The sequence below is a fragment of the Daphnia pulex genome, chromosome 12 (genome assembly GCF_021134715.1).
Source record: "Daphnia pulex isolate KAP4 chromosome 12, ASM2113471v1".
Classification (NCBI taxonomy): Eukaryota; Metazoa; Arthropoda; class Branchiopoda; order Diplostraca; family Daphniidae; genus Daphnia; species Daphnia pulex.
This window is the reverse complement of record NC_060028.1, coordinates 5,424,318-5,437,218: the sequence shown is the minus strand read 5'-3', so window position 1 is coordinate 5,437,218 and position 12,901 is coordinate 5,424,318. Positions and strand designations below refer to the sequence as shown.

Genomic DNA, 12,901 nt, shown 5'->3' with positions numbered 1-12,901 from the left:
AAAAGAAGAAGAAGAAGTGAAACAGCTGGTAGAGAGCCCCTTTTTGTTGAAACAATCGGCCTCTTAAAACATTTATATTGTAGTATATATATACATTAGACATTATACTATATATGTAATATAAATGTTGTCTAGTACACACGCAAAGCCGATCGTCCAGCAGCAGCAGCAGCTATATCGTTACCTCCTTTTGTTTTGACCTGTTTTTATACCTTTTACGGAGGGGCCCCTCTTTCGTATGATCAGCTAATACGATCGACAGAGCGGCAGCAGTAACAACAGCAACACACACAGCGCTTCTGGTATATAATATTATACGTATGTATAAGAGATCAAAAAGGGTAAAGAAAGGAAATGAAAATGAATAGAAGAAGAGAGGAGAAAGGATCTATTCGGAAAGCTATTCAATCGGCTAGTTGCCTGGACGACCGAGCCACCTGTCAGGCATCACGGACAGAGACCAGCAAAGAGCTCTAATCAAGGTCTCAGTCTGCTGGCCGTTTCTAGAAAAACTGGGCTCGCAATGGCCATTGAATGTTCATTCCTTTTTTTTTTTCTTTCTTCCTTCTATCCTTTTTTTTTGTTGTTGCTAAAAAGGTGATGGTGAGACACGATGTTTTTCTTTCTTTTCTTTCTGAAATAGCATCACCCCGGAGTTATGACCGAAGCGCCACCTACCGAGAAGCGCATATCCAGCAAATTTACGACGGAAGGCAACAAACACAACAAAATCCGGCTATCGTGCCAGTCGCATACAGCTCGCCTACAAGAAGAGAGAGAGAGAGTACACACACCCAGGTCATTCGCAATCAAAACACTCAATGCTCGTCCGTGAACCTCGGTCATAATAATCAACTGTTGCCATAGTCCCTTACCTTATGCATGTACCGCTTCTAGCGCAAATGCCCACGTAACAAGCTGTCAGTGCCCACGTAATTGGAAAACATTGCCCAAGTGTTTCGTTCCCATTTGAGCTCGTCGTCTTTGTAGATTTATTTTTTCTTTTTTCTTTTTCTTTTTATTCCTCGACTTGGCTATAACAAAAAATGCCACTTTGATCTCTGGCGATCGAAAAGGAGGCGCCAGATTCTTTCCGAAACCATCACTCAACCTTCTCCATAAGTCGGAATAATTCGTCATAACCTAAACCTAACGGATGTTGAAGTCATTAAGGCACCCAAAATGATAACCATGCTATGACATTTTTACGGGATCAGGAAGATTGATGGTGTATACTTTAAAAATCTAACAGAGAGAAACCAGTTCCTTTTCCTTCTATATCTATTTTATATCATCCACCCTCCGGGACGTTTGGCGATTGAGTTTTTTTTTCCCTGGCCACCTAGTGCCGTGAATTCGAACTGGATATCCACCGCTTCGGGGGGAGAAAAATAAGAGAAAAAAGGGGCGGAATCTTATCTGTAATGTATCTAATCTAATTGAACGGATGAGCAGATGCGCAGACGAAAATTGCACCATTCGAAAAAGAGCAGTCACGAATTGTGAAAAATGATGGCCATTCCATCAGCGCTCGGAAACAGTTGGAATAAAATCAAAAAAGGGGAGACTGCTAACAAATTGGGTTTGAGAGAACTAAAAGAAAAGTCTTTACGTACAATCGCTCCTTATGGAATTTCATTTTGATTTTACTGACGGGTAGCGGTAATAATACTGTAGACGACAGACACCGAACAGTAATGGTGATGCTATCTCCAACGGACAAGGAATGCCAAGCAGGTTAATAAAATGCAAAACAGAGACGCTTATTGATCAAATTCAACAATAAAAGCGAAGAAAAGTGAAGGGGGGGAAATAAAAAGAAGAAATGCAGCATAAGGCGACAAGGCACTACATATGTGTGCGTGTTCTGTGATGTTCCAGACGATGGGGGAGAAATTTGTTAGGCCAGTCGCTTCATTTTCATCAAATGGGGGAAATTGTCCGAGGTTATCGCCCGTTCACGTAAATGCTTTGCTGCAGTTATGTTTTGGACAACTGAGCATGCGTTGAGTCGTGGCCAGCGCATTTAGCAACGGAGAAATAGCTTTATGTAAGACCCGTGTAAAGACTATGTGTAAAGCACAGTTCCATTAAGACCCCCGGCCACTTAGCACCACCACCACCAGCACCACTCGAGAATAGTCACGCAATTACTTTAAGCCGTAAAACCTTTAAGCAAACAAACCCCAAAGCTTCATGGCTTCATGGGAATCCATTTTCAGATTGTGTATATCTGTCTATACGTATTTACGGGTGGATGCAGCAAGCAAGCCCAACGTGTCTTGTGTATGTATATGTTAGAAATGCTGCAACGGGGCTGGGCCGGGCAGCACCTTAGAAAATTGAGATACTCCACCACTCGGAGCCGTCAAAGATGAGCGGCGACTGCCGAGATCCTCATCGACATGACACAAATAGGCGTCAATTTTTTTCATCAAGTTTTTTTCTTCTTTCCCGACCGTCACTCCCGCATGATTGAACACTTTCACTCCGCCCGCTTCCGCATCGTCGTTCCGCCGAAACCGGCTAAATACTCGTTCGTTGACCCATCCATCAGTCGGTGATGATACACATCCGTTGCACATCAGACATCGCGCAGCCTTATGCATGTGGTGTGCGCTTGTCTCTATGTAATGTACATGTGTGTGAGAATAGTGAAAGTGGTAAGGCGATCTCACCCGATAAGGTAGACGTTCGAAGGTCAGCAGTACTACTCTGGCTTCCATCAGCACGTCATAATCCCTACGATCGTTATACATCTCGACTACAGCACATTAAAACGTCAGTTTCAACAACAACAACAAAAAACACGGAAAATATATACACCCCCCTCGGAAAGAAAAAGAAAAAAACAAAACAACATAACGATGGAAATGCCACAAGGAAATCAACCAGAAAGGAACATCATCTGAATTGTGTATAGACTGCTGGCCAGCGTGGTGTTTTTTTTTGGTTTCTCTGTGATGCTTTTCAATATTGGTCTTATTCCGCGATTAATAGCCGCAATCAGCATGGGGTAGAATGCCTACACTCTATTGCCTCGAAGCAAAAAGAAAGAAAATTCCAATCGAGAAAAGTTGGGGCAACAAAAAATAAACCGAAACAAACTATCTCTCATTTTCTAACAGTTAGCACCCCCTGGCTTGCAGCTTATTAAGGGAAATTTTAATAAAACAAAAAATGTATAAATACTTTGGCGAAACTAAATCTCTTTTTCTAATCATTCTAAATAATAATGAACTCAACTGTTTTATATATCCATTACGACATAAAAAATCTAATTAACTTAAAAAAAAAGAGAAAATGTAGACAGCAGCCGATTGTGTTTGGACGCGAAAGTTCAAATAATGTTTTTTTTTTTCTCTTGGGATTCGAAAAATTACCGCATTACAGGCCTTTGTATTGTAAAGTGGATTTTATATACTGAACAACCAAAATATTAAGTAAATTTTTTAAAAAGATTAACAAATGTTTTTTTTTTTTTGTTTTGTTTTGTTTTGTTTTGTTGGTTTTTTTTTTACGTCAGTCTACTTTAATTGTTTAATAGCCAAGACGACGTTGTTCCCGGATATGAAATTCGAGAACGCGGTTTTTTAGCACACGGGCGTTTGAGAAATTGCTCGCCACTGTGAAACCACTTGTTTGCAATTGTGAAATGACAGAGAAATAGTAAAGGCGTGACTTTGTGATTTTTAGCGACATTGAATTATCGAGACTTACTCCATTTGGAGCCGTGAAGAACGGGGCATCCGCCGTGTCGAGTCAACGTGTCACCGCTCGAATCCGACTTGAGATTCCACCAGAAGACGGCCATTCCTTTTTTGGGTCTGACGACTACTCCCGCGTGAGTGAAAACGGTCGCCCCGCCTGCTTCCACGTCATCCAGCTTACAGCGTTAGAAAAATTCCAAAGGCAGGAAAACAAAACACAAAAACAATACTTATTCATCAGCAGTCGGCATTAGCTTATTAGACGCAAAGGATTACATAAGTCATGAAAGTAAGGATGCGATCGCCGCGGAAGAGATCAAATTCGGAGGGTCCGCCCATGGATTTGGACAAAACGCCGTGATCGGTGTGCGGTGTGTACCTTCCACCGATTCCGTAATTGGCCACCTGTTATGGGAAAAATAAAAAAAATGGAGTTTGCCAGTGGAAATCTTACCGACCAAAACTCGATATGAAGATATTTACTTGATAATGTTCCGACCCGACATTAGAAGGTTGGCTGTTCAAACCGACAGAGTCGCTGATCCTTTTAGAGATTTGATCAACAACATGATGGCTGCCATCCTCCACCCACGACCTGACGTAAGACGAATCATTTTATCGTCTCTACCACTAGACGGAAAGGCAACTGATAGAGATGGTCAGAGTATATCATACTGTTTGGACGTGCGTTTATCGCTGGTAACTCCCCCTTGTCCTGGTCGTTTGCTCCCGTGTGCCGACCTTTCCAGGCGCTCCGCCATCGCAAGCGACTTGAATATCTCCGTTTCTGCGTCGGACATGAAATCGTGAAAGACGGCGATATACGGCACCAAAGAATGCTCTTCCAACTTTAATGGCCGCAAGATGAAGTACGGGTGAGTGTGGCTGATCTGACGGCACTTCAACCTGCCCTTCAGACCTGTTGGCTTCATCAAAAATAAAGAAAAGAAAAGAGGAAAGCCATTCAACTTGGACTATACAGATTCATTGTTCATGATTCATGAATCAAGCTGGGCTGGCTGTGCGTTGTTATAAATACCCGAGATTCTTCTTCTCCTTCTCGACAAAGCCTGAAAAAGACTTCCATCTCTTCCCATTCGCTCCATTCGGGCGACTTATTGGTCGCCAATCCGTGCCCCGCACCCAAGGGGGTATAAGTAATATCTCTCATCCGTTGTGTCTGCTGCTGTTGCTGTTCTTGAGATCGACGAGCTCTGCTGAGACTCTTGGCTCGTCGCTCGAAGGGCTCCGGATTTGTCCTCCAGTCGGCTCCAATAGGACCTTTTTTTTCTAAAACGTCGTCGTGCTTTTGTTCAATAAATAAAAACCAAAATAATTATTTCGTAGCAGGCATATACCGTCTACTCAAAGTTAGCTTTCTTTGTCAACTTAAATGCGTAATAAATTAGGTTTTAATCGATGGGATAAGTACCACTCGAATGGCAGTAGACAGAAAGGGCTTTATTTCACTGACGCTTGCTGATCGATTGTTTTCGGAACGGGCAACTTCCACGGCGGTGGAAATCCAATCAACGGCCTGGCCGTAAAGCCCCTTATTGAAAGCATGTTTCCCGATAAAAAGACAATCACGGGCTATTCGAAACCACATAAAAATTTAGTACAACATGAACAAGCGGCAGTTACACAATGTGTAACCGATTAAATACCGTTCAGTCCTCTGACACTGGGGAAGGAGATTCTATCGGATAGTTGGACGTTACCGCTTGCTAGTTGGCTGACGTTCAATCGATAGGCTCCCTGCAATTGAGCCAAAGAAAATGCCGCTCCCGACAGGTCCTCGTCATTTGGGAAACTCTTTGAAATTTTAAAAACATCTTGAACAATGTCTGCATTTGAAAAAAAAAAATACATAAATAAATAAAATAAAATAAAATTCGGGTTATTCCCAAACTCAGTTCGAATAAATTGAATAAAATTGAAGTCATATTTTACCAGTAACATTGCCGTGGAATTCTAAGGTAGTTTTGACTTCTCGCCAGCCGATTGTCAAGCGTCTCATCATGTGGAAAGCATTGATTGGATTACTGATGACTCCCCTCGAGTCCAGATTAGCGGAGCGAATTTCTCTCAATTCCGACAAATACCTACAAAATGGTGATTGTGTGCGTGAGTTGAAGGAAAAGGGAATCCCACACAAATGGCAGTTTCACATACTGATCGATAGCAGTCGTTTGTTTCTTGATGAGATCCAGGAGGCTTTCTAGTTTCAGGCCGGCTTGCTGCTCCTTGAGATAGAGTCGCTCTAATTCGGCTACAGACGAGTACATGTCACTGGCGAGCGCCATATCCCCTATCAATAGAAGGATCACAAGACGAGATACAAAGCAGTTCATTTCGACGGCGACTGAAAGTTGACACTTGAAACCAAGACTGACAAAACGGCGTCAGCCAAGAAACTGGAAATGAGTTTGATGAGTTTTTTTTCTTGTTGACAAGTGGAGACAAGATCAAAGACCTTGGCGCTGCTCTCCACACTGACGCATTTCCTTCCTCAATCCCGCCCCTATCCCTCCTTCATTTCAATTTCCTTTTTATCTTGATGTACAGAGGCAGGTGCACTTCAGCGATTCTACCACCAGGTCATTAACACACCAGCAATAATTATGAAGAAGAAGCCTTAAGGAAGTCGTCGGTAGCTCTCTGATTGGAAGAAGAACAATCAGGATTGGTCTTGGATCTTCAGAAATCGTGAAGCATATATAGTGGACTGCATGCGGTTTGACCACAAAAAATAAACTCAAAGCCGCCTTTTGTAAGGCTCGTAACAAACAAGAGTTGTTAGCTAGCCGCGCTCCACGGTCGACATGAATTTTACAAATATGGAAAGATTGATTTTTAATGCTTTGTTTTTATGTGCGTTGACTTTATTGTGCTACATTACTTGTCTGCTTGCCTCCAACTCAAAGAATGCCAAGGATTCACGTTTATGATGAGAAACTATCGAAGATTTAATGTTTTTTGATGGCGTTAAGATATTAAGGAGTTCCATAAAAGGTTGATATTTCTGATCTTATCGCCAAGAATAAAAAAAAAAGTGGAAGAGAGTAAGAAATCCATTTGTACATTGTAAATCTTCAAAGGAGAAATAAATGGAAATGTAATTGGATATTATTCATATTGATGGGTGGCCTGGCTAATGTACAAACTGGTTTTGAAATACTTTTATTTTTGTGTTGTCATTTCTAAAAAAAGAAAAAAAAATCTGACGTCTCATTTTAATATATCAGATTTAATCTCGATCGGTTACGAAGAGTTTGGCGTTACACGTGTTGGGTCGGTGACTCGATGTGGTGCTACTGTAAACATAGGCGTACATGTAAGCTGAGTGCGCTCCATCGTTCCGACCGAAAGGGCCGTCGTGAGGAAAAACGAAACTTACGCGGCCAACCAGAAATCCTACAACCCATTACTAACATACAAATTTGGGTATTCATTATGTATATCCTTGTTTCTCGATGGACTTCAAAGCATATAGTGACTAATCTATTATGGCCTTGAGCTTGAAATTATTTAGACTTAGACTGACTGAGATGCGGTTATTAGCGATGCCTAGCCAATATTTGTGGTATTCTATTAATCATTAACTTTTATTTGCGTGCTTTCGGCCTTTCGTATCAAGTCAGAAAGTATTTGATGAAATGAATTGTGAAGGAAGCTTAGCGTAGGTTTCGTCAGTTTTGACGCTTGCCTGTGCGCTGAAAATTTTAACTGCCGTCAGACCCACGAGCTAAACGAAATTCACTTTGACAGACGAAACGCATGTTGAAATAATAACATAAAAAATAACGTTCTCGTTTGCCTTCTGGGCCGTTGATATTTACGCCTCTGCCAGGCGTTTTCAGTAAGGACTCCGTAGGTGGTCCAAAAATGGTTATGCGGGATTAACTAATAGTAGGTTTTTCCCCACTCTCATACCTTACACATTTTTTATATTTGATTAAATTTATTGTAGGAAAACGTTCGGAAATTCGCAAGATTTCAAATAATATCAAAATCAATCCAGCGGAGTACCATCAAAATTGAAAAAAAAAAAAATAATTGTTGTCTACGCATTCTGCCAATGTTGGCAAACTCAAAACGATAAAATTTAAATCAAATGATTTCGAAAAAAAATCATCAAAATCAAAATCTTGTATCAAACCAAATGAAAACGCCAGGAAAACGCACGGTCGCGTCGGCAGTTCGTCTCCTCGTGTCCCATCAAATAAATTTCGATTTTACGTGTATTTTCTTTTTTTTACCTATATTGTAGATAGTATTTTCCTATAATTTGTAGATAAAATACACTTTTTTTTCTATTCCCTTATATTGCGATTTACTTTAGAAATTTTCCTATAACTAAAAAAGAAAAGTTTTCGCCTTTCCATGGAATGGCACGCCGCACGCTATGGCACTATGATACGCCAAAAGGTAAAAATAATTAGAACAAAAAAAATATATACAATAAAATTTGAAAAAAAAATAGCTATGATCTAGCGTGGCTTTGTGCCATCTAGCGAGAAGCACAAATATTCTCAGTTCTTACTCTAAAACGCGGAAACTTTCACCGCTTATTCATCGGTACGTAACTGAGAGCTCAAAACACCTGCTTGTATACCTGTACCTCAATATAAATAAATATAGTATGATTACTAATGTTATAAATAATGTTATAAAAACTAGCTACAGTACATACTTAGGCTAACTTGTAATTTTAAGCTACGTAGGTCAAAGCTACTCTGATTTTATCAGAGACTTTTCTTTATCATCACTGGGGCCCTTCTTTTTTCATTTTTTCTTGTCCCTTCTCTTTCCCATGTTTTTTTTGTGTCTTCTGGGCTAAAAAACAAGAAAATTTCTCCAATGTAAATTTTTACTTATTATTTTATATATATTTTGCTGCAGATGATACACTGAATGTTCGCGGCATGCGCACGCGCATAAGCGAGCGCAACTTTTATGAAGACAATATATTTAAAATCAGGATATTTAATCTCCTAAGGTTAGATTAATAATTCCGTAAAGTTGACCATCTTAAAGATGACAATGAATAATTATATCAAACATACAGACAATTGAAACATTTTTACTAACTGTACTCATAAATAGTTTATGACAAAAATTAGTTCACCAGGTGACATTTTTATTTCGCATTAGACGCTAAATTTTCGTTGATAAAAAGAGAGAATAATTTCACTGCAATAAGGGCACATGGCCTTGGACATTCCAACTGGTTCTGTTGGTAATAATGATAATCTTAATAGAAGATAAAGATTTCGTTTGATGAAAACAATTGCACTCAAAAATTGTAAATTATGGATAGGCCTAAAATTAATGTTCTTATCAGCAGGTAGACCTTCCTCAGTCTGATAGCTTTTCTAGAGGAGGGGCGGTAACGCAATGGTTCAATTCCTGCTACAGAGGCTTAAGCGCTCTTCCTCATCCCTTGAGAACATGTGAAACCAATACGCCTTAATTTAACAATTGATGAACGATGAAGCTAAAAAAGTATCGATGCGATTATCGCTGATACTTTTTGCGACGTTGCAAAAATTTATATTATTTATTCATTTTACTAAAATTAAGGAAAGAATTATTGGGTTCAAGAACAACTGTTTAAAAAAGAATATTTTAAACGAGCTGGTGAACGAGAACGAGTGTCGGATGTCAGCTGGTTGTCAGCATCGAGGCATAGTTAAAGAGGGGATGGTTTGTTCACTTACTAGAAGCACGGTCTAACAGGAGAGGTAGACTAACTGACTAACGCCATGGCAGCAGACTAATCAAGGGACTTAGAAGGTTCCTTAAAATGCCACTTGGATCGCGGCGTAGCTTGGCCACCAGCTGTTGTGTGTTGCACAGTCTCCCTCTCCCCCCTCCTTCTATATATTCGGGGAATCCCACCCCAAGCCGCCAGCGGCAATTGGCGGCAATGGCAGCATTGAAGAGTTGTGACCAAGCTACGCCCGCGATCTAAGCGGCATTTTGAGGAAACTTCTAAGTCCCTTGATTATTCCGGCTGATCAGAGGGATAGGGCGTTAGTCTACCTCTCCTGTTAGACCGTGCTAGAAGTTTCCCAAAGGCTGGATCCCAGGTTGCCACGATAAATCGTAGTGACACCAAGCGAATTTTGTCCAGAACTATGTTTGAACACGTTTTTTTCAAAGTCTTTGCGAAAGAAAACATGGTGCTCTCGGCTTTAATCAGAAATAGCAGTGTTGTCAACATCAATTTGAAAAACGATTCAAATCCAAATCAAATCATTTGGAAAGAGAAAATCGCCAAAATCCAAATAATAAATCAAATCAAATAAATTTAATTCAAATTCTAAATCAAAACGTGCAACGAATTTAATAAAAATTAAATGTTTTATCCAAAAGAAAGAACATTTTATATTTAAATTTCGGAAATTCACGAAAAAATATCGACAACGAGAAAAATCTTTCAGAAAATACGAGAAATGACCCTGATTATAAAAATATGGTTTATGTTTGGATAAATAAAATCAAGCTTCGCAAACTTAAAAAAAATTAATCAAAATCACACAAAAAATATTCAAATTGCCAAAGATGTTGCCATCACAGAGAAATATAAATATTTGCTAGTTTAGGAATAGCACCAAGTACACCGTCAAACATTGTGGGCGAGTTCGAGAATCGCTGCCACCATTATTCGTCTCTTCGAATCAAGAAAACAGAACCTCGCAGAGTCGCAGCAAAGAACAATAAAACTCACATGAGGTGATTTTCCACAATGCTGTGTATCAGACATAAGGAGATCAGGTTACTCTATGTAAAGTCCAGCAGTCGACGTTTCCCCCCTCCTCCTCCCTAGCCGACGAATTCGACTGCGCTGCTTCTTTCGGCGAGCTCCGGAAGCATTTCCCAGTAGTTCCCCCCCTTTAGGACCGCCCCTACCGCCAAGTAAGACAAAGCTTCCGGAGCTCACCGAAAGGAGCAGGGCAGTTGAATTCGTCAGCTTTCAACCTCCTCCCTATTTCATTCGCCCGAAAAAAAAAGCCTATTTCATGCAATGTGTTTTTAATTACTTATCTTTGTTTATTCTATTTTAAAATATTAAAAATGAATTTGAAAATATAAAATGAATTTGAAAATTCATCTAGGAATAGAATAAACAAAAATAAATAATTAAAAACACATCTGATTTGTTTTTTTCTGCACAATTAAAAAAATATGAATGTCAATCACGAATTCATCATATAGAAATTGCCTAATCTAGATGAATTAGGTATTTAAGGATAGGGAATTAAATTAAGCCTTAAATTAAATCAATTTCTGGAAACATTGATTAGTAATTTCATAGATTATGAACAAAAACCCATATTTTTACTATACCCCCAATTGGCGATGGGCCTCCTAACGTAGCGAACCTAGCGTTGAATCTTGGGACTTTACTAAACACCCGTCGGTCTCGGGATATCCGAGGGTTTATCTTTTCTATTATATCGTGGCCAAACGCTCAATAAGCACGTTTAGAACACCTGCAATGCTCATAAACTTGAATCACCATGATTTCATGCTTAATTAAACACATTTCCGTAATCAGATACAAATGAAGTACAGTTATCCGTTACATAACCCCCAAAACAGTTCCCGGAAAAACGACATTGATGCTAATCATATTACCTACGCAATATTATACGGAGCAGAACATTTCTAATCAAGTTACAGGATGTCATCGCGTCGAGGATGACATCCTGTAATTCAGGAGACAATTTTGGTTTCGTTTGTTTTGATAGACACGACTCCGTTTTTGTGAACACCAGAAGTAACTATAGTTTCGTCCATATATGGAAGGCTTGCTGAACGAAGTAGTTGTTTAAAGATAAACTTGCGAAAACGAATGAAAACGTCAAGAGACAATTTAAATAATCTATATGCAATTTTTAACGGTTTAGTAAATTTAAGGTAGAGTTATGTCCAAAAACATTTGACCAGAAAAGGTTGCATTCTTCTAAATAGGCAGTTTCGTTTGTTTACCATAAAATAACGGCATTTGAGTATCGTTAATTAATTTAAAAATAGACTCATGTTGCAAAACAATACATTCACTTTCATGCAGGATCTAAATTAGTGGGAAAACACAATACTTTAGATATGTTGAGTCGTCAAGGATAAAGCGGCGGTATAGTCTTCAGGGAAGCGCGCTTGGTGCTCGGCGTTTGGCACGTACCTACGGCCGTCAAAAACTTCAAAAAAATATTCCAAGACCAGCAATGTGTGGCCTATTCTTAAGTGCAGAGCAACTGCAAGGTTTTTATATTGTTCGACTGGAAGTAACTGAACGAAGACAGTTTAGCTGCGATCATAAATTGACTCCTGTTGCAAAACAATACATACAGTTTCATGCAGGATCTCGATTAGTGGTGAAACACAATACCTTAGATGTGTTGCGTCAAGGATAAAGCGGCGGTATAGTCTTCAGGGAAGCGCGCTTGGTGCTCGGCGTTTGGCACGTAACTACGCCTGTCAAACACTTCAAAAAAGATTCCAAGACCAGCAATGTGTGGCCAATTCTTAAGTGCAGAGCTACTTGCAAGGTTTTTATATATTGTTCGACTGGACGTAACTGAACGAAGAAACTTTAGCTGCGATCATGGCGGAGGTCAGAAAGATGTCCCCGAGATTGGATATGATGATCTAGAACAGCTCAACGTTCCCTCAATCGAAGCTAATCTTCATGAAGGCATTCGACGCAGACAGCAGAAAAAATATGGCATGATCCTGTTCCGGCTAAGGATTTCAAAAAATGTGATATGATTGTGATTCACATTATTTTTTTTAAATAACTGTTTGAAATTTGTCTTTAATTGAATCTACTTAGTGATAATAGGAATTGAAATTCTTGCAGTCCCTCTTTGATGTAGAGGAATCCTAGTCCCAGTGGACGACGTGTATTTTTTCTTGAATTGCAATACTTACGAATCCGCATACTTCCTGATATAATCAGCAAATATAAAAAGTATTATATTTAATACTTTTTAACGCAAAATAAAATCCCCATAAAATATCATGTCGAATTAATTTCAAATCAAATCGTGAGTAAAAATTGGTTTCTAAATCAAATATTTGAATATATTCCTTAAATCCAGGTAAAATTCAAATAAAATCCAAATAAATCTGTTTTTGCTGCTCTTCTCAGACACAGTTTCCAAAATTTTAGCATTAAG

General features: G+C 39.3%; 1 protein-coding gene across 1 annotated transcript; it reads right to left on the bottom strand.

Moving 5' to 3' along the window:
• Positions 1-3,322: 3,322 nt before the first annotated feature.
• On the bottom strand, positions 3,323-6,148 carry LOC124208633 (prolyl 4-hydroxylase subunit alpha-1-like). The gene is made up of 9 exons (XM_046606476.1): positions 5,886-6,148; positions 5,664-5,815; positions 5,378-5,557; positions 5,143-5,303; positions 4,750-5,016; positions 4,386-4,636; positions 4,194-4,305; positions 3,987-4,115; positions 3,323-3,886 (listed from the first exon to the last, which is right to left on the bottom strand). The coding sequence occupies exons 1-9, from the start codon at positions 6,062-6,064 to the stop codon at positions 3,707-3,709; spliced, it is 1,611 nt and encodes a 536-aa protein (XP_046462432.1). The 5' UTR covers positions 6,065-6,148; the 3' UTR covers positions 3,323-3,706.
• Between the last annotated feature and the right edge of the window lie 6,753 nt (positions 6,149-12,901).

What these genes read in the sequence shown, in the direction of transcription:
- LOC124208633 (XM_046606476.1), bottom strand. Translation starts at nt 6,064, where the DNA reads ATGAACTGCTTTGTATCTCGTCTTGTGATCCTTCTATTGATAGGGGAT. An exon ending in ATTCCACGGCAATGTTACTG is followed by an intron (nt 5,558 to 5,663) that starts GTAAAATATGAC and finishes TTTCAAATGCAG; the next exon opens with ACATTGTTCAAGATGTTTTT. An exon ending in TCCTTACTTTCATGACTTAT is followed by an intron (nt 3,887 to 3,986) that starts GTAATCCTTTGC and finishes TAACGCTGTAAG; the next exon opens with CTGGATGACGTGGAAGCAGG.